This window comes from Eleutherodactylus coqui, chromosome 3 (genome assembly GCF_035609145.1).
Source record: "Eleutherodactylus coqui strain aEleCoq1 chromosome 3, aEleCoq1.hap1, whole genome shotgun sequence".
NCBI lineage: Eukaryota > Metazoa > Chordata > Amphibia > Anura > Eleutherodactylidae > Eleutherodactylus > Eleutherodactylus coqui.
In genome coordinates this window covers 138,790,161-138,817,559 of record NC_089839.1, presented here as the reverse complement: position 1 = coordinate 138,817,559, position 27,399 = coordinate 138,790,161, and the positions used below count along the sequence as shown (strand labels likewise).

At 43.6% G+C, this 27,399-nt stretch overlaps 1 protein-coding gene across 1 annotated transcript; it reads left to right on the top strand.

Moving 5' to 3' along the window:
* On the top strand, positions 1 to 26,971 carry RUVBL1 (RuvB like AAA ATPase 1). Its single transcript, XM_066596149.1, has 11 exons — positions 1 to 257; positions 5,550 to 5,636; positions 6,314 to 6,446; positions 15,524 to 15,675; positions 17,122 to 17,211; positions 17,796 to 17,945; positions 19,836 to 19,899; positions 20,320 to 20,518; positions 21,100 to 21,202; positions 24,306 to 24,397; positions 25,755 to 26,971. Exons 1-11 carry the CDS (start codon positions 117 to 119, stop codon positions 25,912 to 25,914), a joined length of 1,371 nt encoding a protein of 456 aa, XP_066452246.1. The 5' UTR covers positions 1 to 116; the 3' UTR covers positions 25,915 to 26,971.
* The last annotated feature ends 428 nt before the right edge of the window (positions 26,972 to 27,399 follow it).

The following is a 27,399-nucleotide window of genomic DNA, read 5'->3' as shown; positions in this document are numbered from 1 at the left end:
CTGCGGCCTTGGTAACCGCGTGGTAAGCCGCTGGAGAGGCGCAGGTTCCCGCTCACGTTGGTCGAGGCGGCACAGAGCCCTCAGATCCCGGAGGCTCAGGCTCTATCGGCAGCACCATGAAGATCGAGGAGGTGAAAAGCACCACGAAGACGCAGCGCATCGCCACCCACAGCCATGTCAAAGGCCTGGGCTTGGATGAGAACGGGATGGCCAAGCAGGCGGCCGCGGGGCTTGTGGGGCAGGAGAATGCCCGTGAGGTGAGGTCTGGACCGTAAACTACATGTCCCAGCATGCTCCGCAGCCGGCTGGTTTGGATGTGTATACTCGGGCTGGTCTTAATGTTTTCGAGATCCCAGCTTGCTGTCAGTGAATGGAGCCCTTGTTAACGTGTTAGCTGGGGTGCTGGCGCCTATGCTTCCCTACGAGCGGCTTGAACTGTGGATCCTTCATGCAGATTCTGCAAATCAAATCTGCTGTGGACATTGGGCCTAAATCCCTCTGGTTGCTGAGGTGGTGGTAACAATCCTCCGACAGCTGATGGTTTGGTACAGTGTATCAGTCATCTGACAGCATAGTCGCGGTTGGACGCAGGCTGTTTTCAGCCTCTGGACTGAAGAGGTAAAGCATACAGTAAAACCATTCACTGCCAGCCAGCAGAGATGTGGAAGTAGACAGTAGCTTGGAGCTGTCTGCTCTACAGGGCTCTTGGGAGTAGGAATGTACTGAAAATGAACCCAGCCAAACCGTGTGAGATCTGCTCATCGAGACTCACAAATATGAATGTGACTTCTGAATGGGGTGATGCCCATGGGGGGGTCTCCTGCACCGCGATGCCCGTGGGGGGGGGGTCTCCTGCACCGCGATGCCATTTCTTCCATTGCCTGGATATGCTTCGTATCATGAACTGGGTGCGAAATCTGCTCGTAGACCGATGTGCCAATAATTTATGCGCAGCTGAAGTCGTCTGGCCAGAAGCCGGCGTCTCGCCCGATCCATGACAGGAAGCATATTTGGGTACAAGCACACATGGAGAGGCTGCAGACTCTCCACAGCATTTGCTCATTATAGTCAGCACTAGTGATGCGCTCTCTGCCTTGGGTTCAGCCGTGTGTCCGCTGACTTCAGTCTGCAACACTGCTCCTCTCACCTCAGATTACTCAGCCCCACCATCCTGGCATCACCTAACTGGTAGTGGTTGCCAGGTAATGGTGTATGCTGGCTGTATGGGCGCAGTACGCAAGGTCATATCATGTGGATGTACCCTTCAGGTGTGGTTGCCTCTACTTGATACCACTAGAACAGTTGTCAGTATAGAGTTGGCACCATTCAAAACCTACAAAGAATGGCTTCCTGAAATGGTGTGATAAGAGCCGTCAGTGTATGGGCCGGATACCTTGGAGATGGGGAGATGGATGTCTTTAGCGTTCTCTCTGGAGTGGCTCAGTTCCAAGAAAGTTAGACTTTTTCGTGCCAGTCTTACTTTAACTTGTATTGGAATTAAATTATGAGGGGAAAAAGTGTTTTAAATGTCCGTGTTATTCTGCAGTGACCGCGCACGCCCTCCTGTGCCCAGGAGCTTCTGAGATAGGACTTATGGAAAGTTATAGTTGGGTTGGCGCAATGGAGCCTTACAGGTATATTCTTGTGTTCCAAATCAGGGTTAAGTTTGAGCCCCTCGGAGAATCACAGGTCACACACCATTTGTGTAAGGCCTCATGCCCACGGCCGGGTCTGATTCCAACCGCGAAATCTCACAGTGGAGTCAGCCCCGGTCGAGACGCTATACTCGCCTGTCCTGATCCGTGGCAAGTGTCTCGGCCGGTGTGCAGTGCAGAGTACAACGGTGCCGGCAATGACGCAGGTCTGTGGCGACTGGACACGGGACGGACAGCTTCCATTAACTGCAATGAACGCCGTCCGTGCTTTTTTTTTTTTGTTTGTTTTTTTTTCCCTGCACAGACCTTGCTGCAATTCTTCCCCATGAGCGGAAAATCGCAGTGGATTTCCGCTCGTGGGCAGGGAAGAATCTTTTAACGTGGCATGTCTATGGACGGACATTGCTATGGAATTCTGCAGCGATAATCCATCCATGGGCATTGGGCCTAAATCGCGAATAATTCCATTTGTTTTTTAACAAGCCGTAGGTATTTTGTAGTCCTTATAGACAAAAAAACAAACAAACCGAAACATTGAAAGCGAGGCTGAAGGTCACCTGACCTATCCATATTCCAATGCTCTGTTATTGGTTACTCACCCGTAGCTCATGACATCGGTCACTACACAGGGTTTTCTCTAGTCAGTGCTGTTTGCTTGCTGTCTGGGATCTTGAGTTGGTAGTCTATAGGCATTGCTGAGCGTAGTTAGGGCTTTTACACAGGACAATTATCGTTCTGGTTGTTCATAATCCTGCATGCAGAAACTGACTGACTGGCCGGCATGTTGGCTCTGCTTTAGGCTTCTCATATCCTCTACTGATGCAAGAAGCCCCTAATGAGGTTCATTCCGGTCCTAACGGTGTCAAAAGTAGTTATACATTTGTACTCCCAAATTCTTCAGTGACGTTGGGATTTTAAATTGCCTTTAACTCTAATAACTTGCCTATGGTTTATGTTGTGTCCATGAGTAGAAAAGTGCTCAGCAACAGGGAATTCTGTCTATCTTTAACCCTTTCCAATCCCCTGTCTGGCAACATTATGATTTAAGGCTGTACAGCTCCGATGTTGGAAGATATCAGTCGGGGTTCTCTTACTGTATATTGCCAGCCTCTTCTGTCGGAGCCTATCCAACGTGTCACCTCATGCAGTACTGGCTTTAGCCAGCAGATAGCGCCGTTGTATAACGGCAGAAAGAGTAAGCCCTCTAGGAAAACCAGGATACAAATTGGATTGGAAAGGGTTAATTATGTGGAGATGAGACGTCATCCTGGCTTTTAGTTTTTGCCCTGTTTCTCAAACATTAAAGGGGTTGTGTCGCGAAAGCAAGTGGTGTTAAGCACTTCTGTATGGCCATATTAATGCACTTTGTAATATACATCGTGCATTAAATATGAGCCATACAGAAGTTATTCACTTACCTTCCCTGCGCTGGCGTCCCCGTCTCCATGGCTCCGTCTAACTTCAGCGTCTAATCTCCCGATTAGACGCGCTTACGCAGAAGGGTCTTCTACCTTCTGGTCTGTCCGGCAGCAGCGGCGTTCTGGCTCCGCCCCCTTCTACGCGTCATCGCGTAGTTCCGCCCCATGACGTGTGCCGATTCCAGCCTCCTGATTGGCTGGAATCGGCACATGTGACGGGGCGGAGCTACGCGATAACGCGTAGAAGGGGGCGGAGCCAGAATGCCGCTCGTGCCGGACCGAACAGATGGGAGAAGACCCTTCTGGGCAAGCGCGTCTAATCGGGAGATTAGACGCTGAAGTTAGACGGAGCCATGGAGACGGGGACGCCAGCGCAGGGAAGGTAAGTGAATAACTTCTGTATGGCTCATATTTAATGCACGATGTATATTACAAAGTGCATTAATATGGACATACAGAAGTGTATAACCCCACTTGCTTTAGCGAGACAACCCCTTTAAGCCCCCGCAACAGGACATTCACTGCACAGGATCAGGTACACAAGATCAGACATGGAACATGTGAATGTCTCCGGGATCTTGTAGTGTATGTGTATCTTCAGAGCTCTTCCATTAAGCCTGAGGAAGACCCCTAAGTAGGTTGCAAAGCACGCATTAACATCATGTATTTGTGTTAGCCGTTAAAAGGTATCCTATCTACAAGATGACTTGGTCTCTCTCACTGAGAACAATCACATTTTGCTCTACTGGCTAACACGGTACCAAACTTAATTTGCTTTGTGAAATGCCACATTTTGCTCCTCATGGATCAGATGGATATTCCAGTCGGCGGCCTGGTTTTCATTTCATGTGCTGTCTTTCAGATGTGTGCGAACACTGGCAGTGAAGCAGTGCACAACTTGGAAAGTCCTCTGAGAAGTCTGGTCCATGTGGGCTGAGCGGAGAGGTTATCTGATGGCGGCAGAAAACACGCCGTGAACCAGTGATTGGGGCTTTTATTTATAGATGGAGAAATTGCAGGATCAAAGCTGTACAAGCGCGCTCCGTTCTTGCCTGGCACACACAATTGAACCGTATTCATGTCACTGCATGGAAGTTAAATGGGAGGCAGACTGTTGTGGTCGCTCCAAGGTTATCACATCCACTTACTCTAAAAGCACAAACAATGAAGGTTTTAATTTTACGTTGACTACAGTAACCGGGGCTTAGAACAGGGCTTCCTAGTTAGGTTGTCTGAATTCTGAGTCCTGCGTAGATTGTTTTTGCTTTATCTTTGAAGGAAAACCTTGGTAACTTATCTGAGGATGCCTGGGGCTGATCAGGTTCTTCTACCCCATCTTCCTCCTTTGTTGCATAGCAATAGTCCCTGTAAATGCCCCTTTATTAGACACCCATCTGGTAGATCTTTAGCAATTCATCATGGCATAGATTCCACGAGGTGATGAAATCGTTCTGCAGGAATATCGGCCCCTGCGGACAGGAAGCGTCTTGTAGTCGCCACAGATTAGATGGAGGTGCTGACATGTTCTGTCCAGGTGACAGGAAGGGGTCATCAATTCATGCTGCTTGCACCAAATTCCAACCTCCCATCAGCACGGTGCAACAAAAATCTAGATCCATGCGACCAGGAGATGGTTTTCCGCTGCTCAGTGATACAAGTTTTGTGCTCTTTTGCCCGCTGGAGTCTCACCTTTGTTTGTCTTATGGCGCTGTAACTGGTCGTCTACTGTTATAGCCTATCCGTGCAAAGGAACTGTGAGTTGTGCGTTCAGACATGTTAGTTGGAGCTCCAGGGTTGTATTCAGCTGACTCTGTACCATCTGTTGGTCAGCACGATTCCTGACATCCACCTCTGACCCCTTTCGGAAACGAGTTATTTCCATCCACAGGATCCCCTTTCACTCGATATTTTCCTCGATCATGCCATACTCGCTATACTCTCCACACAGTTACACAAGAAAACACCCCACCCCCAGCAGTTGGCAGTGGGGCCCCCGACTAGCCTAGCGTGGCCTCGTAGGAAGTTGCTCAGATCGCTGGATTTTCCTTTCTTCAGGGGAAAAGAAGGATCCGCCATACTGCACTTTATTATGCCCAATCCAGCAGCAGTTTATTCCCCTCTCAGCTGAGGATGGGATTGCTGTTGGCTAACTGAATGTTTTGCTGATTGCCATTTATGCTGTTTGCCACTTTCTCGCTTTCCCTGCTTGGAGCCCAAGTCTGGTACCAGGAATCGTTGCTGCCCTGCTGATTCTGACCAGTGTGACATTTTTCTTTGCTTGCAATATGGTGGACACAAGCCGTTCACTAGTCAAACAGGCTTGGCTTATATTGAGGAAGGGGCTGGGTAATGATGGAGTTAGGCTTGAGAATAAAATGTCATTGTGCTGCCAGACTTTTTCTTAATGTTACCATGTTTAGTCAAGTTCTCTCATTCCGTCATTTCTTACAAGTTTTTTTTTCTCCTTAAATCGCAGGCATGCGGCGTAATAGTAGAGTTAATTAAAAGCAAGAAAATGGCTGGAAGAGCCGTGCTGCTCGCTGGACCTCCTGGAACTGGCAAGGTACCTTGGATTTCACCTGCATTTTATTTAGCCATGGAAAATGTTAAGCATGGAAATCAGAACATTCCCAACAAGCACAGCAGCTGGCCGTGCCCCACGTGCTGAAGTGTTCCTACTTTCACCCAGATCTAAATAGATGCAGTATTTAGGGAAGGAATTAAGTTTATTCACCATCGAAAATGGAAATAGCAGACTCGCATTTCAGCGTTGCTCTTACAGAGTGCAGGAGTGTTTAATATTTCTGCTTCATAACCAGGTTGCGTTATACTATTGGCTTATGGGTTGTCCAGTTGTAGACTAATGTATGGTCTAGCTTTAGGATCAATAGTAGATCAGCAAGGGTCTGTCGAGCTGTTTGCCAGGCCAATGCGTTCATGTACTAAGTTGATTTCTGCAGGAAGCAGATAGCTCTGTTTTCACTGCAGTGGCCAGTCTTGGTATTACAGGCAAAGTTCCTATTCACTTTAATGCCTGTAATACCAAGCCTGGCCATTGCATGAACATACTGGCCTGGCGAACAGCTGATTGGCAGACCTGTGCTGATCTACTATTGATGGCCTGTATCTCACTTAGGCCATAAATGGTTTACAAGTGGACAAAAAAAATCATTTTAAGGCAAATGAAGTATAATTCACTAATTAAAGCGTGGTGTATTTCTTTGTATTGTGTTTTTATAGACTGCTCTGGCTCTAGCTATTGCTCAGGAGTTGGGCAGCAAAGTTCCATTCTGCCCCATGGTTGGAAGTGAAGTCTATTCCACAGAGATTAAGAAAACTGAAGTTTTAATGGAGAATTTCCGAAGAGCAATCGGTAAGTGACAGATTCCCTTTAAGGTCTCCCAAAGGCTACGTTCATTCATGGCAGATCTTATGTAGCGAAAAATCTGCTGCTAATGTGTCAACATTTGCATGTAGCACATGGGACTTGGTGTAAAGTTGGAGGCGGATTTCACCCCCTCATTTGAAAAGGTAAAATCAACACTGAATGCATAAATTTCCATACGATGGATTTAAATGTACAGTGTGGGTCAATTTACGCATTTTGTTTTTTCACAGCATGTGGATGAGCGTTCTTGAAATTTTATCCACACTAATGGTGCTGTAAAATGATGCGGACGGTTTCCAGCATTTTTGCTACGTGGGAACATACATGCACACGGATTTACCATTCAAAATATCAGTTTGCTGGCGCAAATTACACCAGAGAACTATCTTACGTGCTTGAACCACATTTATCATGTGTTTCCAGACCTTGTCAGACAGTTTTTCCAACTTGTCAGGAAAAAGGGGCATTAGCCTAAATTACACAGGATTGGTGCAATATTGGGCAGAAACTTAGCCAACTAATAGGTCTAAACTTAGTCCTAAAAGTCAACAGATTTATCATTTAGGGACTGTCTAGACAGCATTAGTAAATAAGGGTCTTATAGGTGGGCTTTCTGTGCGGCTACCAGCAAAGGTGGTGAAACTTGGATATCTTCCGTGTGTAAATTGGCATGCGGTGTGGCTTTTGAAATCTTCATGTGTCGATTGTTTTTGTGGATTTTCATGCAGATTTCATCATTTTGCAATGCGTAGAGTAAAATCCACAGCAAATCTGCAACAAAATTGGCATGCAGATTTTATTATGGAATTTCCACAGCAAAATCCACCTCATGAGCCTGGACTGTTTCCAGCATTTTTCATCTTTGCTTAAAAACAAATGCCATGAGTTTCAAGAGCTTTTCATGGCATTTCATACAGCTGGCCGCAATAGCTCCAATAAGCCACGCAGTTGTTAACCCTTTAAATGCCCTGGCCGATGTTCGGGGGTTCCGTATGGCCCCCCCGCGATGAGATCGCAGGGAGTCGTGCAGGTTTCTTGGCAGCCAGGGGCCTTCTGGAAGGCCCCAGGACTGTCATAGCAGAATGCCTGTCAGATCGCAGTATAGTGTAATGCTATGGTATTACATCATACCTCAGGAGCGATCAAAGCATTGCATGTTCTTGTTCATTCGGGGATAAAAAAAACTTTCAAATAGTTCTTACTTGTTGTTTTTTATAGTAATTAGTAAAATTAAAAAAAAAAAAAAAAACACTTTTTTGCCATATTTATAATATCTAAATAAATCAAAATACATATTTGGTATTGCTGTGTCCGTATAAGTCTGATCTATCTAAGTAACGCGTAATTTACCCTGCACGGTGAACGTCGTCAGAGGAAAAAAAAAAAAACAGAATTGCGCTTTTTGGTCACTCTGTCTCCTAAAAAAAAATGTAATAAAAAGCGATTGAAAAGTCATGTTTTGTAAAATGGTACCAATGGAAACTACTGGAGGTACTTCACAATATGAGCCCTAGCACAGCTATGTTGATGGGGAAAAATAAAAGTTATTGCTGTCAGAAGATGGCAACAGACAAAATTTAAAAAAAAATAAATGTGAGAAAAAAAATTGAGTGATACAGCAAACAAAACAGTTTGGTATGGTAGTAATCATACTGACCCATAGAATAAAGTTATCGGGTAATTTTTGTTGCAGTGTACGCCGTAGAAACAAGACGCACTGAGAGATGGTGGAATTTAGTTTTTCCATTTCTCTCCACTTAGAATTTTTTAAAGTTTTTTTTTTTCAGCACATTATATGGTACATTAAATAGTACCAGTGAAAAATACAGCCCGTCCCATAAAAAAACCAAGCCCTCAGACAGCAGCGGTGATGGATAAATAAGAGTTATACTTTTTTAAAAGGGGGTAAGAAAAACCAAAAATATGTGGGGCGGGAACAATGTCCTTAAGGCGTTAAAAAACAGTGTGTAATGTTATGTATGTTGAAGTTTCCATAAACTGCTGTACTTGTAGGGTAATCACTGGCTGTAGCATTTGTAACCTAAAAAGGAGCATTACCAATGCCAGCAAAAATGCTGCACTGCATTATGTATGGCTGCAGCCTGCCCGGTAACTCCTCTCCAGAATCAGCCGCTTGCTTTGTGCATTGCCCCTGGGATGCCGGACAGTACCCTGCAACAGACACCCGCTGTGCTTAAACGTAGATGCCCACTGAATATGGTGCAAATACGTGAAGGAACACCGCTTTTTTTCTTTCTCTTTCGCCTGATTCCAGCAAGATTTCAGCAGTTCTTACAGATTTAAGTATTTCTATTCTCAATTATTTCTACTTTGTTTCTTCTTTGTTTTGTTATCTGCATTTAGATGCAATCCGTTAATTATATTTGCATCCATACTAGTAACTCTTTGTTACCTTTTCACGGCTAAACCATGGAAGCGATTTTTGATGTAATTTGGCAGGGAGATAGCCTGTCCTTCCTTAAGATGCAAGCTACCTTTTTTATCCCGAAAATTTATAGAGTTCTCCTACGGAGCGTGACAAGACAGTAATGTGGTGATGCGCAGGCGCACCTCCGCTCTGGCGTCGTGTGACAAGGCGGAGGGGAAGGGATGCACATCGTAAGCTGTGCCTACACAAACGGGTAGGCGTCATTGCCGCATGTATGCAATTATTAAGACAGCAGGGATATCCGGTATTGCCCGGGATTAAAACTTGAACCAAAGACATATTAACATGGATTGAGATTTGAAAGAAAATCTGTTGCCCATAGCAACCAATCACAGCAGAGCTTTTATTTTACCTCAGCTGTGTAAGAAATTAAAACTGAGCTCTAGTAACCAATCACAGGGCAGCTTTCATTCTACCTCAGTAGTATAACAAATGAGAGCTGGGCTGTACAACAGACAGATTTTGCCTTATAACTTGAACAAATGACACATTAACATGGATTGAGATTTTAAAGAAAATCTGTGTTGCCCATAGCAACCAATCACAGCGCAGCTTTTATTCAAAATGCTGCAATTCCCTCTAAAAACAGCATTTGTGATGACTATCGGTGAGGCTGAAGGTCAAACACAAGGTTTTTTTCATGGGCAGCTGTATGTGGCGTGCTCACATGTATACAGCTCACAAAAGCCTTATAGTCTAGCAAAAGATGACCAGACCAAAAACGCAGTGTACAGAACTGCGCTGACATAACATTGCAGTTACATTCCTTCCACTATTTCAACTTCTTATGTTTCCATATACAGCAAAACACAGATTAGGTAAAAAAGAAAAAAAAAAAATACAAAGTCGCAGCTAACAAGCTAGTTCCACGTATTCCGCACTATTACGTGTGGTCCGCTTTAGGGTTAGTGGCCCTTTTAAGGTACATTTATGTTGATGTTGTGTTCATCAGATGACCCCTTTAACATTTTTATACTTTGTCAAAGATCTTTTCCCACTACGCACTGGTTAGGCAATAAATGCCGGATGGCTGGGAGACCAGCTGCTTAGAGCTGCAGTGATTTGAGACCAGCACCATGTGTATAGAGCAGTGGTGCATGTGCTCGTTTGCCCTTCCATTGACTTCTATGGTACAGGCGGAGATTGATTCACTTGGCAATCTCTCTCTGTTCCAAAAAAGTGAAGGGAGTGGTTTCACATACACACCACCGATCCATTCACATGGGACATTTGTGTGCGCTGGTCTCAGGATCACTGAACCTCCAACCATCAAACCTTTATCCTGTGGATAGGGGATAAATGTCTTTTAATAGAAAAACTCCTTTAAATGGCCACTGAATAGCCTCGGGGCCTCTGTCATGTTTCTGTGGACTGGAGTTCTTGTATTGTAAGATTCATCTGAATGGTCGTCATGTAATACTACATCCCACTGCAAAGGCTGCTGCCCGGGAAATGTCTGCCTGTCCGCTGAAGACCCCGACGGATGTGTTTTTGAAAGGGTCTCTGATGAAACAACCATTTTAATGCGTAGCATTCTGTCTGCTAATAAAGATAATTTAATCCATCTGACACCTTGACATCCTAAAATCCATCTGCTGAAAGGATGTAAGCAGCAGCTGGAGATGTATTAGGCCTCCCTCACACAGGCGGTGCCATGTTTTACTTTTGGTTTTGGCCGTAGCTCCCTGTGACCAACGCCTGCTTTTAGCACTGCTAATCATTGATGAGGAGCGCTAAACGCTCAAAAATAGAACAGACCCGGCTTGAAAAGCGTTACAATCTAGCGGCTGTCTGAGCGGTCCCATTAAAGGCAATGGGAGTGTTATACCGTGATTAGCGCAGTGCTGAAACCGCCGCGTTAATTGCGGTAAAAACCGTATGTGTGAAGGAGGCGTTGGGTGCTTAAAAAACAAACCAACAATAAGGTATGAAAAAGGCATTGTGTGGGCATTCTGACCGAAGATGATCCCAGGCCCTCTATATTCAAATGGCGGGTGATCATTTTCTGAGCCGTGAGTCCGGCAGCACAAGAGAAGCAGCAGAGGAGACAAATCTCCTTCCTTTAATCCCAGAGGTAAATAAAGCTTGACCTTTTTATTGATTTTTATATACTTTTTTTTTTTGCAAAGAAAGGGGACAGCCAACATTATCTGGGCTTTAAATTCCTGTCAAGTCAGGGGCAAAGAGGAAGAGAACGGCAAGAAACCTCTCGAGCAGAAATGAAAAGAGAAGCGTCTGCAATATTTCCTTGATGTGATGAAGTTGCCTGTCAGGGATTTGGAAATTTGAACCAACAGATGAAACCTGTGTCGTCCCCGTTGTCATTTCCCAAGATAACAGTCTGAGAGTTAAATCATCACTAACAGCCGACGCTTTTGTTACCGGGGAACATTCTTTAAATGTCAGCACACGGGAAGGGTCTAAACAAATATTGGATTTACTGAAAGACTGGAGAGGGAGCTTTTGTGGAATTTTCAATTTGGGATTGGGATTAGGAGGGGGATCCTAATGGGATTCTTTCACCTCGCCTAAATGAAGCATCTAATTCTAGCAGCACCTTCTGTGCTGGCAGAGTCTGGAACTTATTTAATTGCTGATGTTTCTGCCGCTCCAGTCATTACAAATCCAGCAAAGGCCCTATTTAGACTTGTTGACTCGCTGTGAAAAGGATTGCCGTTGCCCAGCATTTAAAGAGGTTTTCAAAACTAATATTGTGGATTATGGATGGATTACATAATACGAACAATGCATGAGGGCATCCTGATGTGCTATCCACCACAGGGTTCTCTATTACAAAGCATCACACTTGCATTGCATTGTGCTCCATTACAACATTAATTCTTATGAAGGATTTGGAAGCTATGAATATGGAGCATATATTACACACATATATATTATGGCCTGTGTGTCCCTCTTACTGTCTGTATTGTGACAAGATAGCCGGTGATACCATGTTTCCCTGAAAATAAGCCCTAACCTGATTTTTCAAAATTTTCGGGAGGCTTGAAATATAAGCCCTATTGCAAAAATAAGCCCTAGTTACATTACAATAAAAAAAAAAATTACGAAAAGATTACCTAGCAGGCTCGGTGCAGGTTCCACCCGCTGCTCTCCAGAGCCCTGGCACAGTTCGCGCAATGCTTGGCTACCCACGCAGGATCACTCCATGAAGTGATGGCTGTGATTGGGTCATCGAGCGCTGCATTGATTGGCTGAGAAGCGAACAAATAACAGCCATCACATTGTGGAGGTGGGATTTATGAATCCCATAACCAGAAAGTGATCCTGTGTGGGCGGCCAAGGACTGCGGGAACCGTGCCTCTTTGTTTCCGCTCTGTATTTTTAACCTTGCTAATAAAGCTGGCCCTGTGTCCGTTTATACTTGATGGCCGTTTACACCAAGCAGTTATCGTTTGAACAAGTGAATGACGTCTGACTTTGTTCATTTGCTCTTGCAGCCTGTTTATACAGGCAGATACATTGTTGTCCCATTCAAATGAGAAATCGTCAATTTACCGCCGGCGAATTCACAGGCGTGGACAGGGGGCCTTATTTCTGGCTGCTGACTGTGTTTTGGAGAAGAGATGTGTCCCTTGACCCCAGCAAAGGTGGTCCAAAGCTAATCCCCTCAGTGTTTACATGCCCAACATGTGTAAGGCCAATTTCACATCTGTGTCGGACCGTCTGGCCGGAGGTTCAGTCGCAGATCCAGCTGAAAATACTGGAAGCAAAAGTGCTGCATGCAGTCCTTTCTGCTGTCTAAAAGCCAGGCAGGTGGGTGGAAAGCGGGCAGACCCTATTATAGTCAATTCGATTCCATCCAGAGACTGACCCATTCGGCCATCGGTGATTTCCCTTTCCTGATCCCTGAACGCAGCAGGAAAGCTCAATCCCTGCCACCGATGCAAAACCACCCTAACCTCACAATTCATTCCATTTGCTACTGCAACGGAAAATTGCACCCGTGCTTCAGCCGTTCCTGCACGGACTTCCTACTGAGCGGCTCATCTCGCTTCCATCTGTTCTATCATCTTGCTGATCAGATCTGATCTCATCACCTTTTGTATTTTCAAATAAACTGCAGTGATTTCGTTACGTTCTCCTTTTATTTGCATCTCAAACTTGATGGTCTTTTCCTTGCGGTTTCTCCATCTGTTCTCCTTTATGAGCGTCCATTAATGCTTATATTCATTATTGAGGATTTTTCCTAATCTGATCTCCCAGCGCAGTTCACTCAACGAGTCTGTGCCCCGGAGCATGCATTCTAAAAGTGAAAATCGGAATGGTCCCAGTGATGTTTGTACAATGTAGAGGAGGAATTTGTGCCTCTCCTAATGTTGAACAAATCTAAATTTCTATACTTCATGCATGGATTATTCTTTTAGCCTGAAATTGGAGTTATTTCTTCTACACAAGCACAACAGAAAATAGTTTTTGCCAATGATTTAAACTGCTTTCAAGTGTTTGTAATGAATTGTGCATTGGAGGCCGGCCCACCATCCTGCTCGGCCTCAGCAATTTTACGGCAGTCGTAACTCGCATTGCTTTCTGTTCAGGTCTTATCATGTTTGTCTAAACTCATTGAATAAGCCAGCATTCAGATTAAGTTGTAAAATTGGGCATTTTAACTCCGCAAATGCCTAGGATGTAAACATTGGGTAATCTTATGGAGCCTGCAGCATCTGATGTGTAAGAAATGGAAAGCAGAAACCAGCTCCTCTGCAGACGCTCCCATGCAAGGACCGCCTGGAAACCACGACTGATGCGCAGGAAAATGGAGAAAGTTTGGCATTGGTTTAAAAGCTTTCAGTCTTCATTAAACTATCCAGGCAGACATAAAGGAACAGGGAGCGTGTGCCGTCTTGCAGGTTGCCCTTAATCATTGTCTCGGATTTTGGTTTAGATCTGCAGCAGATTTGAAGATCTGCAACATATTAAAACACCCTAGGGCCGGTTTCACAAGGCCAAAAAAACCCAAAACATTCCAGATTTGTGCGTGGGGTCATACACATTAGCGATGTTTTCCTGCATAGCACTGCCATGCTTTGCAAGAAACACATTGCAGCATGTCCTATCTTTCTGCGATATTGCTCATTGTTGTCAATGCGGCTGGCGGCAGCAGTTCTAGCCCCCTTGAAAACAATGGCAGAACTCTGCCATCCTCTGTGACAGCCACAGCGGGGATGGAGGGAATCCCCGCAGTGATGCGTGGCCCTTTTTCATATGAAAATGCCTTGTATCACTGGGACTTTCACATGGATGGCGAGGGCGATATTGCCCTTGTCAGTGCAAAACTAGCCTTAGAGTCCTTTTACATGCGTTGATTCCAAGCCACATGTAAAGCACCAGTTGACAAAATGTCGATTTGCGCTAATATTTGCAAGTATGGGGGGGCGAAAAATCATTCCAATCACTAGTTTCCCTGCAGCTGTCATTGGTCAAAACTCTACATGTCCCTGTCAGGTGGATTTTTCTTGCCTGATAATTGGTCTGTGTAAAAGGACCTTAAGGTAAACTTAACAGGGTGTTTCCATCTGAGGCTTGCATGTATATTTTATACTGTGGATATACCATGAAAGTGTGGTGAATGGGGTCCTATCTCTGAGACCTGCACCTGTCTCTAGTTCTGGCCTCCACCGCTCCCAGCCGGATTCACTGCTTTGTCCCAGGGGGTGGTCTAGATTTATAGAAACAGATGGGTGGGCTTCATTTTACCTGTATTTTTTTTTTTTTTTTTTTTTTTTTTTTTTTCTGGTTTTTACACTCCCATACAAGTGCTTGTAAATTATGGAAGGTAATGCAGAGAGCTACACTGTTTCTGTGAAGCTCTGTAGCTGTGGGAACAGTGCCACTCACTATGCTGGCACAGCCACAGGAGCAGCGGCGTAGTGAAGCCAACCACCCCATCACTGCATTAGCCAGGCCAAAACTAGAGAGAAGTGCGGGTCCCAGAGATGAGAATCGCAGACTTTTGTGGCATATCCTGTGGATTACCATGTGAGGGCGCAGTCACATGGATGAGTTTCACCCGTGTTATATGTGACTGATTGTGATCCGGTCAGATATTGCACCTGAAAAGAACACATTGTTTTCAGTGTGTTTATTCACATGGACTGCTGGTCAGAGATGGGAGGATTGCTTCATGTCCTAGTTTTAGGTGATCCTGCCCATTATTTTATCTGGCAGCAAAAAAAAAAAAAAAAAAAAATCACACTTGCATGTTAATGCAATTTTCATGTGAGTGCAATGTGGTTTTTTTTCTATTTTTTTTTTTTCCCTATTGAAACAAGTCTATTTTATTTTTTCCATGTGCATGAAACACGCCTGTTGCAGAGATGCAATGTTTTTCAGGCAAAACGCATCGCACTCGCAGCAGAAAATGCAGTATTACAAGTACGACATTGGTCTGAGTTTCCTAGACTGATATTGTGCCCACCAGTATGAATACACCCTTGGTCTCCGGTGGAAATCACCCTTTTAAAGCCGCCTCATGTCTCATCAAATACTAAGGCTGCTTCAACCTTCTATGCTCTACTTTATGTAACACTTTATCGCATTGACTAATTATTTCTAATTACCAAAAATGTGTTTTTGTTCGTGTTTTTCAATGCAGGTCTGCGAATCCGTGAAACAAAGGAAGTATATGAAGGAGAGGTGACAGAATTAACCCCATGTGAGACTGAGAATCCAATGGGAGGCTACGGCAAAACGATCAGCCATGTGATTATAGGCCTAAAAACTGCCAAAGGAACCAAACAGTTAAAGGTGCGTCGACTTCATTGGTTAGTTAATGCCTTGTGCTAGAATGTATGGATGGCGGGTTGAAGTCCAGTCTTCCTCTGAAAGACTGCTTGCGACCATGCTTTACTTTCCCTGAAGCTACACTGCTGCTTCCACCACCACTATATACCATCATAATCTCCAATCACTATGAGGAGATGCAAGACACACAGAATAAAATAAAGCCATAAGAAGATTTGGCAGCAGCAGCTTGTTGACTGTTCCTAGAAAGCTGCAGCTGTAAAACTAAGTTTTAGGCCTTATGTCATGGCATAAATGGAATTTTAAAAAACGCGAGGGTCTCCCACAGGTGAGATCCACGCCCATAGGGAATCATTGGGCACCCGCAGGTAATTGAACACATGCGATGTCATTTTTTCCCCCCGGCATGTGGACCGCATGCCATTGTGCCATTTTTTTTCCCTGCATTAACTGCTTCCGCAGCTTCCATTGAAGCAGTCCGGATCTGCAGTACATACGCCGCTGTCACTGTATCCGTGCCGCGAAAAAGCAGAAGTTTAAAAAAAAAAAAAAAGTGTGCAAGGCGAATGCACGTTGCTGGGCAAAAGAAGCAAGTTCCGGTCACGACGGAGGGGAGACCCGCAGCGTCCGGACAGTTATGTATAATCGGTTTCTTGGCCTTATGTCTGCGGGTCAGGAGGGACCTGCTGCGGGATTCTGCATGGGGGATCCGTGCGGGCCCAAATTTCAACGTGGACATGAGGCCTTAAAATAGGTTAGAAAAATTTGAGAAAAACGTGGTTGCTTTCTTAAAGAAACAGCGCATTATTGTTCATGGCTTGTGTCTGGTATTCTAACTCAGCCCTGTTAAAGGGAATATATCACCTAGGTTTATTTGAACCAGGTAAACCTTTTCAATTTTTATCATCTGTACGTGACTGAGGGCGGCCATCTTGTCTGAGCTGGAGCTAATAGAATTTAGAGAGATGCTTAACAGCAGACTTATGGGACATACACAGTGGACAGCAGGGAAGAAATTGACTTCTATGGGATAGTGTTGTGGGCATGCTCTGTGACCTGTTTAGGGAGGGGAGGAGATCAGCTGTGACTGGTGGATCCTGTGGTTTTTATATAAATATATAATAGCAGATCTCACCTCTCGGTGGAATCCTGCCTGTGATGATAATGAGATGACAGCTGAGTTTTCTCTACATATCAGGAAGTGTCAGATTATTAGGCTCTGTAGTCAGTGTGAGAACTGCAGAGCGTTTTTTGTTTTTTTTTAAATATAGATGGTAACATTGAAAATAAGTCAATAAAAATTCACCAAAAACTCTTAACACGTTTAACATTAAAAGTCGGCACTTTCCCTTCAAGGGGGATACTTCTGATCTTGTAAAAAAAGTCAAGGTGTTTGGTATTGTTGTGTGTTGCTACTAATTTTGGTGGTTTGTGTTTGTTTCTATTCAGTTGGATCCTAGCATCTATGAAAGTTTACAGAAGGAGCGGGTGGAAGTTGGAGATGTCATCTACATTGAAGCAAACAGTGGCGCAGTAAAGGTAAGTGTGATTTCACAGATTTTACACCAGCAAATATGTATATGTAAGAGTGAATGCACACAGGCGGAAATTCCACAGCGAGATTTCCCGCAGAATTTCCAACCGTGCCCACTGCCATAGGATTGCATTGGTTTATGTAATCCTATGCAGACAGCCGCGTTTTGACCGTGTGGAAGAGAAGAGAAGATGCTGTAGGAGGTGAGCCATGGGTCACTGCAGAGGCACAGGTCGCATCTCGCAGCGGGAACAGACCTGGCTGTCTGCAGTCATCCTAATAGACCTAAATGACATCCATCCAAAGCAGGTTATACTAGAAACATTTTATTTGTTTATATCAGAAGGATTCAGTTCATGGCTCTTTCAAAAGGATTAAGAGGGCTTTTGCAGGTTGGAGTTTTTGCTATCAACATCAAGAAACAGAGTTCCCTTTTTTTGGTTACTTAAGCACTAAAAAGCTTTCAGCGAAACTGGGCAGTGGGCCCCCTTTGCCTGCTCTCAGCAGCCTGTCAGTCAGAGATTTGGCAGCCACACACACAGCACACCTGCTTCCCTTTTAGTAATGCTGATTCTGTCCCCATCCACAGAGGCAGGGCAGGTGTGACACCTATGCCACGGAATTTGACCTTGAAGCAGAGGAGTATGTGCCCTTGCCAAAGGGTGATGTTCACAAGAAGAAAGAGGTGATTCAGGACGTGACATTGCATGACCTGGATGTGGCGAATGCAAGACCTCAGGTAAGTTAAGGTTGTGGGAGCGCCTTCATGTTCAGAAGTTGTAGATATTGAGTCACTAAAGCACTTCCTGCTCTAGGACAAATTTTTATATGGATTGATTTTCACTTTCTGCATTATAAATATTGCTGCCTTTACCAGCTACAAAGTAAAAGTGTAACTGAATTTTACAAAATACACCAGGTTTTCATTACCTGCTCGTTTGCTGCTGATTTTCAGGTGGTCTTCCCCATTATTCTGTGGTTATTCTGTTTGCAATAGGCTATCAGGGAGTAGGTGCGTGTAGCAAGCCTAGCATTCTGCCAATTGTTCACTGTTCTGACTTTCTTACCCTTACTTCCCATTCTACATTGTGCTGTGTCTAGTTCAGTCAGCAGGAAGTTAGTTTCAGAATGCCCGTCGCTCTGCTTTCCCAGAACGATCAGGCATTTAGAAACAGTCCGGTGAAATGGTGGGTATACTCCTCTATATTGTGGATATCCTTATCACAGTATCTGCAGATCTGTCAGACTGCAGCCTCTGAGTGCAGGGAAGCTGTCTGTGAAGATGGCCCCGTCCCCTGTCTCTGTGTCCTTGTTACTAAGGAAGCTCTGTACCTAATGAGTGGTTTGCAGAGAAGCTGGAAGGGAGATCCCTGGTGGCAGCCACTTTAAACATGTTTTGCAAGGGTAAAGCAACAAAACTTCACATAACTGATGAGACTAAGACAAGCTAGTAGATGAGCAGAAGTTGTCTGAAAAGCTAGTGCCCATTTGAAGGCCTGTTCAGATGGCTGTATATTTGGACCATATGTTGCCCATGTATTCCACAGATGGCATACAACCACCATGATAGTCTCAGACTGTTCACACAAATGAGTAGAGCATGTAAAAGAATTGCTGCATGTCCTATTCTTGTCCTTTTTCACGCATGGAAATGGCACAAGCAATGTACAGGGTCTGAAAAGATCGGAGAGCGTGCCATCCCGTGCGAGTTTCTTTGATGCAACTCAAAGACTTTCAATTGGATATGGTGTAAAGATTATGGAAGGGTAAATTGTATAATTGCAGGTACAACACAAACAAAGTCAGCTAGTCCAGCAAATTAAATGTGACGGTGCACATAAGCCATAGCTGCGAGAAATAAGTAGCGGAAACATGCTTCAGCACTCAAACACATTTAAGATCTATATAAAATTGCACAACTGTTTATACTAACTGCAAAAAATACAAGACTCTTCGCACTAAGCACCTTGCGTTTTTAAGTGGTTAGTAATTGAAGATTGTAGCCATAGACACGAAATCTAAAGTACATTGTATCTACTAGCCCTGCTGGTAAATGTAATCTGTTATCGGCTGTTTCAGGCTAGGAACTATAGCAGTCTTCAGGAGGTTTACTGCAATAGGCAGGTCTCTGCGGTAACCTCCAGATGCCTTACTTGTACATAAATGTGATCAGCAGCTCATTTTACAACACCTTTTATAAGCTCTGACACTTTCAGTAGTTGTTGGCCTAATTCATTCAGCTGACAACTAGTTCTCTTGTCTACCTCAAACATGAATCCTCAGTGGTTCATTTGGTTTTCATGGGGAGAGGGAGGTAAGCTGCATCCAGACAGCCCTGGAACCAGCTTATCTCCATGAAGGAGAAAAGGATGGAGGCTTGAAATTCAGCACACCTGATCCTTCTATTTCCCCAACATTATCTGTTGAGGGAAAGTTGAGATATGTATGTGGGAGTCATCCGGCCTTGCTGAAATCAATGTGGACTTCCTATAGTCTAATGTGCATGGAGGGCTTTAGGTTTGAGGGCTTTTAACTTATTAACCAGCATTTCTTAGTATGTCATTAGTGTAGGATACATATGCGCTGCATGTCCATCAGGTAATGAAATCTTTATACTTTTATATTAAAGGGAGGACAAGACATTTTATCTATGATGGGTCAGCTGATGAAGCCAAAGAAGACTGAAATCACAGGTATGTGGCGTTACCTTTTATGATAAGGCTAAGGTTACGTGGTGACTTTGGCTGTGACACAGGATTTAAACCCAAAGATCGCTGTGTAGTCCTGTCATCTCCTAATCTAACGGAAGTGAATGCGGGTCACATTGTAACTTCCAAGTTGCCATGCTTGCGATCCACACTGCAAAAATTGCAACCTTATTAAACATTTAAAATTTTGCAATCTGCAGTTCGCGTCTGTGGCGATTTGCAGTGCAGCCTGTGTTGACGTCTGTTAGATTGGGAAATCTCGGGGCTACACTGCGAACTTTGGCCTTTCATTAACTCAGCTACAGTGGGAGTTGTATGAGTAGATGGAATTGCTCTTTTGTCCACCATAATAGGACATATGTTTTGCAGTGGAAGAATATGGCATTTCTTTTATTTATTCCCCAGATAAACTGAGAGGTGAAATCAACAAGGTGGTGAACAAATACATTGACCAAGGCATTGCTGAGCTGGTGCCTGGAGTGCTGTTCATCGATGAAGTTCACATGCTGGATATCGAGTGTTTTACTTATCTCCACCGAGCTCTGGAATCCTCTCTCGCCCCCATTGTCATCTTTGCTACTAACCGAGGCAACTGCGTCATTAGGTACTAAAATGTTCTTCATAGGATGTTACAGGCTGTGAATCCCACCGCCATATTGCGCTCCCCACCATGTGAAAGCTCCATGGATGCAAGATGTTTTCATATGAAAACAGCCTTGCATCACTTTGGGGATGCAGGGTTCCTCCGGCGCGACTGTCACAGCCGAGGCAGAGGACTGTGAAGTTCTTCCATTGCTTTCAATGGGGTCGGTGCTACTGCCGCTGGCCCCATTAAAAGCAATGGGGCTGTGATGAGAGCTTACACAGCCAGATAGAACATGCCGTGATTTGTTTCTCGCATCGCGGTGCCATGCAGGAAATCATTGCTCAGGTGTATGACTTCATTCAAAAGAAGGGTTCATATTTGTGTGTCTCGCACAAATCTCGCGCAACTTTTCTCGGCTATGTGAAACCGGCCTGAGCAACTATCACTCCTGTGTAAAAGCACCAGAGCAATCATCGCTGGGATGACTGTCGGGTATATCTAAGCCCAACAATCTACCCGTGTAAAAGAACTTTGATTTTCTTACTTCTTTGCATAGCAATTTAGTTTAACCCAAGACCTAATCCAGTGATTGATTACAGGGGCACTGAAGATGTGGTTTCCCCTCATGGGATTCCTCTGGATCTCTTGGACAGAGTGATGATTATTCGCACTATGCTGTACACACCACAGGAAATGAAGCAGGTGAGATATGATTGACATAGACTTATGATGGAACCTTATTTCCTCTAGGTTCGGGCAGTTGTGTAAGGGTATGTTCACACGCGGCAGATCTAATGCACAAATTTCTGTGACTGAAAAATACATCTGGCAAAAAAATCGAAACCCAAAGTTGCTTTCAGTGCAATGACTACATTCAGGAAGAACTGAGGATTCAGCCTTCCTAACCTGAAAAATGACCACAATTCATTTCTAATAGACCAAATTTTTATGCACCTCCCACCCTGAAAAAACGTGGCCTCTTATAGAATCCCATTTAACACAAATTGTGGATTGGAAGGCATATCTAGTGACATTCCATAAATATTTTTCTTTTTCGGAACTGCCACCTATACTTTCAGTCCAAGCATCTCTCTCCGCATGGAAAGAATGTCTAACAAAAAACATGGAATCACAAAACAATCAGAAAACTTCTATCCCCTTTTCAGCATTAAATCATGTAAGCCATAACCTTTCCACTGAAGCATGGTCCTGCTCTGGAATCAAATCGGTCATTGACTTTTATCACCACGACCAACTTATACCTTTTTCACTTTTACAAGAAAGATATGAAGTTCCCTCATCAGAATTCTACACCTTTATCCAAATCGGGGAATTTCTCCGCTCCCACCCAGATACACATGGCCACATACCAATGTTCTTGGGGAACCAGATACTGAGCCCCACCAATACATGTTCCTGGAGAGAACTGGGCACTTCCTAAAATGCAAAAGAGACCTTGCGAGCCAGTTCTCTATTAGGGATTGGTAAATCGCTATAAACTGGGCTATTAAATCCACAGCATGCGCTTCCCACCATGAACGATATTTTAAATTACTAGTAAGGTGGTACTACACCCTGGATAGACTTGCACATCTCTTTACTGACACCTCACCTTTATGCTGGAAAGGCTGCAGGCATAGGGGCACGCTCTTACATATCTCTTGGAGCTGCCCACTTATTTATAGTCTATGGGGTTCAGTGTTCCGTCTCCTGAATTTACTCTCCCCTTCACCCCAAATTAAAAGTAGTCCGTGCCTGGCCCTTCTGCTGCTTGGCATACACAGCCTCCGACTGAATTTCAGGACTATCACATGCCATGTTCTTCATGCTTCCAGTCTTACGCTAGCACAAAACTGGAAAAGCAATAGAATATCTTCCATAGACGATATCATACTGATTTCAAACAACTGTCTAGACGCCTTCAATGACAAATGGAACATATGGCTTAACCATTATACTCCGTTAATCTAAAAACTCTACCCTTCCCTTTATACTGCCTGCCCTCAATACCGTAAGTCTCAATAACTATCAAAATGGTACACTGGGTAAATGTTGTTTCTTGTTTCAAATGTTAATAATGTTATTAATAAAATAATCTGAACATTACAGGCTACCATTAAACTTTTATGTAAAAAATCTTCATACTCGGACTGTCTGCAGTATAAGGCTTGATTCACATGGGCGTATTTTTCATTAGTATTTTGTGAGCCAAAATAAGGAGCGGGTCCAAAATACGCAAGAAATGTAAATCTTTCCATTATACTTTTCTCTCCACTTCTGGTTTTGGCTCACAAAATACTGATGAAAAATACGCCCGTGTGAAAGAGCCCTAAGAATGTAATCTATCCTTTGTACTTAATACTGATGTCCACAACCAGAATTACACCTTTATGTTGTTGAAAATACCAATAGAAATCATCGGAAAGAAAAATCTACTTTATACATTTAATTGGGGATGTTTAAGAACAGATGCAGACAAATCTGCTGCTTGTGAATATGCCCACAGGCATTTATTATCCTGTATAATTTAAACTGAACGATGAGCTATCTCAATGGAGAGGGGCGGGGGGGCGAGAGGAGAGAAATCTCCTGCACTGCCCCGCCCCCCTGCTGGCCGCTCTGTGAGCAAGACAGCTCTGCTAGCTCCCGTGCAGGGGCACGGGAGTGAGGAAACACAGGGGCGAGTGTCGGGCATCGTTGGCCAGACACTTGTCCCGTGTAAATGGACCTTTAGTTTTGCAAAACCACTAAACTGATTGTGATGGATTGTTGAAATCCGCATGTCTGCTAATGGAGGCTGTTGCCTGCACCATAGGCAGTTTAGGAAGGGGGCTGGATTGGTTCCCTTTTTAAGTGGCTCCAGTGGTTAACTCTAAATGGTTAAAGCAAGAGCATTTGGATTCAGATCAGTAAATGAATTTCAAGAGTTGATGTTCGTTCACCATTTCTCAAATGGCTTGTCTGTAAAGTTTCTAGAGCGTTCACACGCCGTCTACTTGTTGTGCATTCCCAGTTTTAATTTAAGCAGGCGCCTCCTGCTATCTTGTTTACAGAGCTGCCAAAGTGAAAAATACCTGTATTATGAGACTTGCTATCTCAGCAGTACAACACACAATACCATTATCCAGACTCTTCCCCTTATCACTCAGCAGTGAGAACTGGCTCCTTGGCGCACTGTGCCAGCTCTATGCCTATGTGCAGCTCCTTGTCACTGTATCTTACAATATTAGGAACATCATCAGTTTGGCACAAGACCCTGCATCGCTTATCAGTGGTTAATAAAGAGTCACTATAAATTACAAGGTATTATGTTAATTAAACCACTTTGACAACATAAACGCTAAAGTACATCTTAAGGTGACCCTCGATTCACATAGTAAAACTGAGAAAGGCAGCAATTGTAGGTACAATTATAAAATGTACTTAACTGAAAGTTATAAGGCAGCAAAGCGATTTCCCCTATCCCCTTGTGATACCAACCATACAGGATAGAGCCCATATTGCATGGGGTGCATTCACACCACGATCTGCCATGTACGTCTGAGTAGTTATACATCAGTAGGATCTCCCAAAGGATGCCTTTGACATATGCCACTATAGGCATACTGTGGTATATGGTGGCCATAGTAGGCTTCCATGTTAAATAAAGTACATAACATGGTATAACCCCCTCTCTCTTCCTTTTATGGAATAGTATCAACTAAGCTATGCTGCACTATGCTATTCTGTACTGACCTTCTTTTTTTTTTTTTTTTTCTATTGGATAACATGGCTTCTAATTTTGGTCTCTTGTTTCCTGATTCAGATTATCAAGATCCGTGCACAGACTGAAGGGATTAACATTAGTGAGGAAGCATTAAATCACTTGGGAGAGATCGGCACCAAGACAACATTAAGGTAAATGATGGGGAAGCTCTGCTGGTCATTCTTCTCATCGGAGAGAGGGCACTAAAGGACGGACTAGCTGAGTAACGTCCAAGGTGGACCTCACAGCTCAGGTAGATAGATGTCAGCTGTCAGGCATTTCAGCAGCACAGGTGCATTACCCACCACATCTGATGATACTGGAGGCACCGAGTAATTCTTTATATTCAGGAAATAGTCGCGAACGTCTTGGCTCCTGTTGAAATGGCGTTATTTTCTTTCTCCTACCTTTTTTATAAACCTAATGTTTCCTGCTGCTGCAGTCTTAGAAGCTGCTGCTTTCCAATTTTTTTACAATCTAAGAAGTTCTTTTAAGCCGGAGTTCATGATCATTCATGAAATAAATGTCTTGTCTCTTAAAGACAGCACCTATCCATTGCCTTTTGGGGTATACGGAGGTTATGCCTTTATGTAAATGGCCAGCATGTAATGTTTTGTTTTCCCTACAATGCCCTCATGATGCCAAGAGATACAAAGCTGTGGCAAGCAATGGACTAGACACTATTTAACATGCAGAGACAATCCCTTTCTAAACACCTAATAGTGGCTTCCATGTGGCAAAAAAATATACCACAGACCAATCCGCCACGTGTTTTATATGCAAATTTTGATGTGGTTTTGCCTTTTTTCATGCTTGATAAAAGTTGCAACTCTGCAGCAAAATAGCATCCAAATCCGTATGGAAGACATGCAAATTTATTTGTGACCTATTTTTATGCCACGTGTGAATTCACAAATGCAATATAAAAGTATTGCAGTATATTGTACCAGCAATCAAGTGATTGCAAGTTAAAAGGGTTAGAAAAACGATGATTGATCACTTAGCTCTGTTATTAGCTGCAGCCCCTCTGATGTCCCATGAACCAGATGGGAATGCAGCTGTAATTAGAGATCTTACTGGAAGACTGAGCACTGTCACGGGTCACAATCAGTGAACGGAGAGGTGAGAGTATATGACAATTTAACTCAATTTGGAAGGGGTTGCAGTGAAGTGGTACAACTCGGACAACCCCTACAAGTGATCAAAAAGCTCTATGTACAGCGAATATAATACCAATAACCCCTGCAAAAAAAGCCCTCATATAGCACCATAGATGCAAAAAGAAAGTTATGGTTCTCCAAATATGGCAGTAAAAAAAACTGACAATGTGTTTTTTAATTTAATTTTATTTTTTTAAATCTCCCTAATCATACTGACCCACAAAATGTCGTGAATGCCTTATAGACAAACGTCAAAGCACAATGGTGATATTTCTCCACCCCCCCACCCCCACTTTAGCTCTACTTGTTTTATGTAACTAGACTTCACTTCACCTCTGTGCCCTGGCAGGTACTCCGTACAGCTGCTGACGCCGGCCAACCTCCTCGCCAAAATAAACAGCAAAGACAGCATCGAAAAAGAACATGTGGAGGAAATCAATGAACTCTTCTACGATGCAAAATCTTCTGCTAAGATATTGGCTGAGCAACAAGAGAAGTACATGAAATGAGCAACCGAGAAATACAGCTGCATCTTAATTCTTCCTCCAACTCTGATACTGAATTGTTTGATGAATGGAAACTACACCCGGGGTGCCCGCTCGCTATGGCTCCCATCCCTGTGCTGCAGATTGTGAACGTTGTGGAGTATATTTAATTTGTAATATTTCTGCTAAAAATATTTTATATGGAAACCTAAAGAAAAGTTTTTTGTTTCTTTTATTCCTTTAACCCTTCCTGCCCGCAAAATGCTATATATTTATAATATTGATGGTGTGGGCTAAGCAGCTGCTTCCACGGCATCCGCAGTGGTAGTCAGGTGTGGCTGACAAACTGTGTGTCTTGCCTCAATGATCCCAGTCGTTACAACAGTCAGCACTGAGCAGTGCATTGAAGGTGTTATGTAAGTGGTTAATGGGGAGGGAGTGTCCTCTGTCACATCCTTGACCCTCTGCAATGCAATCAAGGAGTACTGATGGGTTGCCATGGCTAGTAGTACAAGTGGGAAGGAGATGATACACTGCACTACTGAAGTCTTCATGGCATTGTATATTAAGATCCCCTTCAGAGACTTAATAACAAAATTCAAGTGAAAAACAACAAACAACTTTTTTTGTGCACACATCCCTTTTTATTTTTTGGAAAAAAGGGTAAAAAAAAAAAAAAAAGTTGCGCGTGTAGCATTACCACATCTGTACAATAAATTAAACACTTACTTTTATTCACTGTTTGAATGGGGGGAAAAGGGGGAAATGCTGTCTCTCCAGAAACGCACACATAATGTGATAAAAAAAAATCACATTTTATACCCCACAATGGTACAAATAAAAAGTGTAGCTCCTCACTTAGTAAAGCAAGTCTCTGGAAAAATAATGTTCTTTGAATGCAGTGATGTCAGAACTAAATTTTCCCAAAACGTGTCATTGTGCAAAAGTAGAAAAAGCTAAAAGAAGGAAAAAAATGTATGGTATCCTTGTAAGCATACCAACCAGCAGAAAAAAAATCATGTAGTTTCTGCTGCTTGTGAAATACGAAATAAAGTTGTGATTTTTGAAAAGTGGAGATAAACCCCAAAGATTGCCATGTCCTTGAGGGGGTTAAACGTCCATCCCCCATTATCTGCACAGTAAATGTAATGAGAAGATGACTGGTGGCAGTGGCCACTTTAAAACATACAAAGTAGCCTACGGCTGGCAGGTGAGTGTAACGAATGAGAGATGGGACGCGAGTAATGCTTTCCAGAGTTTGTTATTCCCCGCCACTTGCGCAATTATCAAATCCATCTTTGCACTGAAGTTTTTACAACCAAATTGCCAAGGCTGGTAAGAAGCTTTCCGATTCATTATGTGTAGGAAGCAGGGCCCTGCCGAAAAAGGACATATTAGTTACATCTTATCAGCCTGACACCTAATCTAGCAACAATTACAGCAGACACATAGATTCTGCAATTTCAATTTCAGTGAAGTAAAAAAAAAAAAATGTTAAGATGGTTGTGC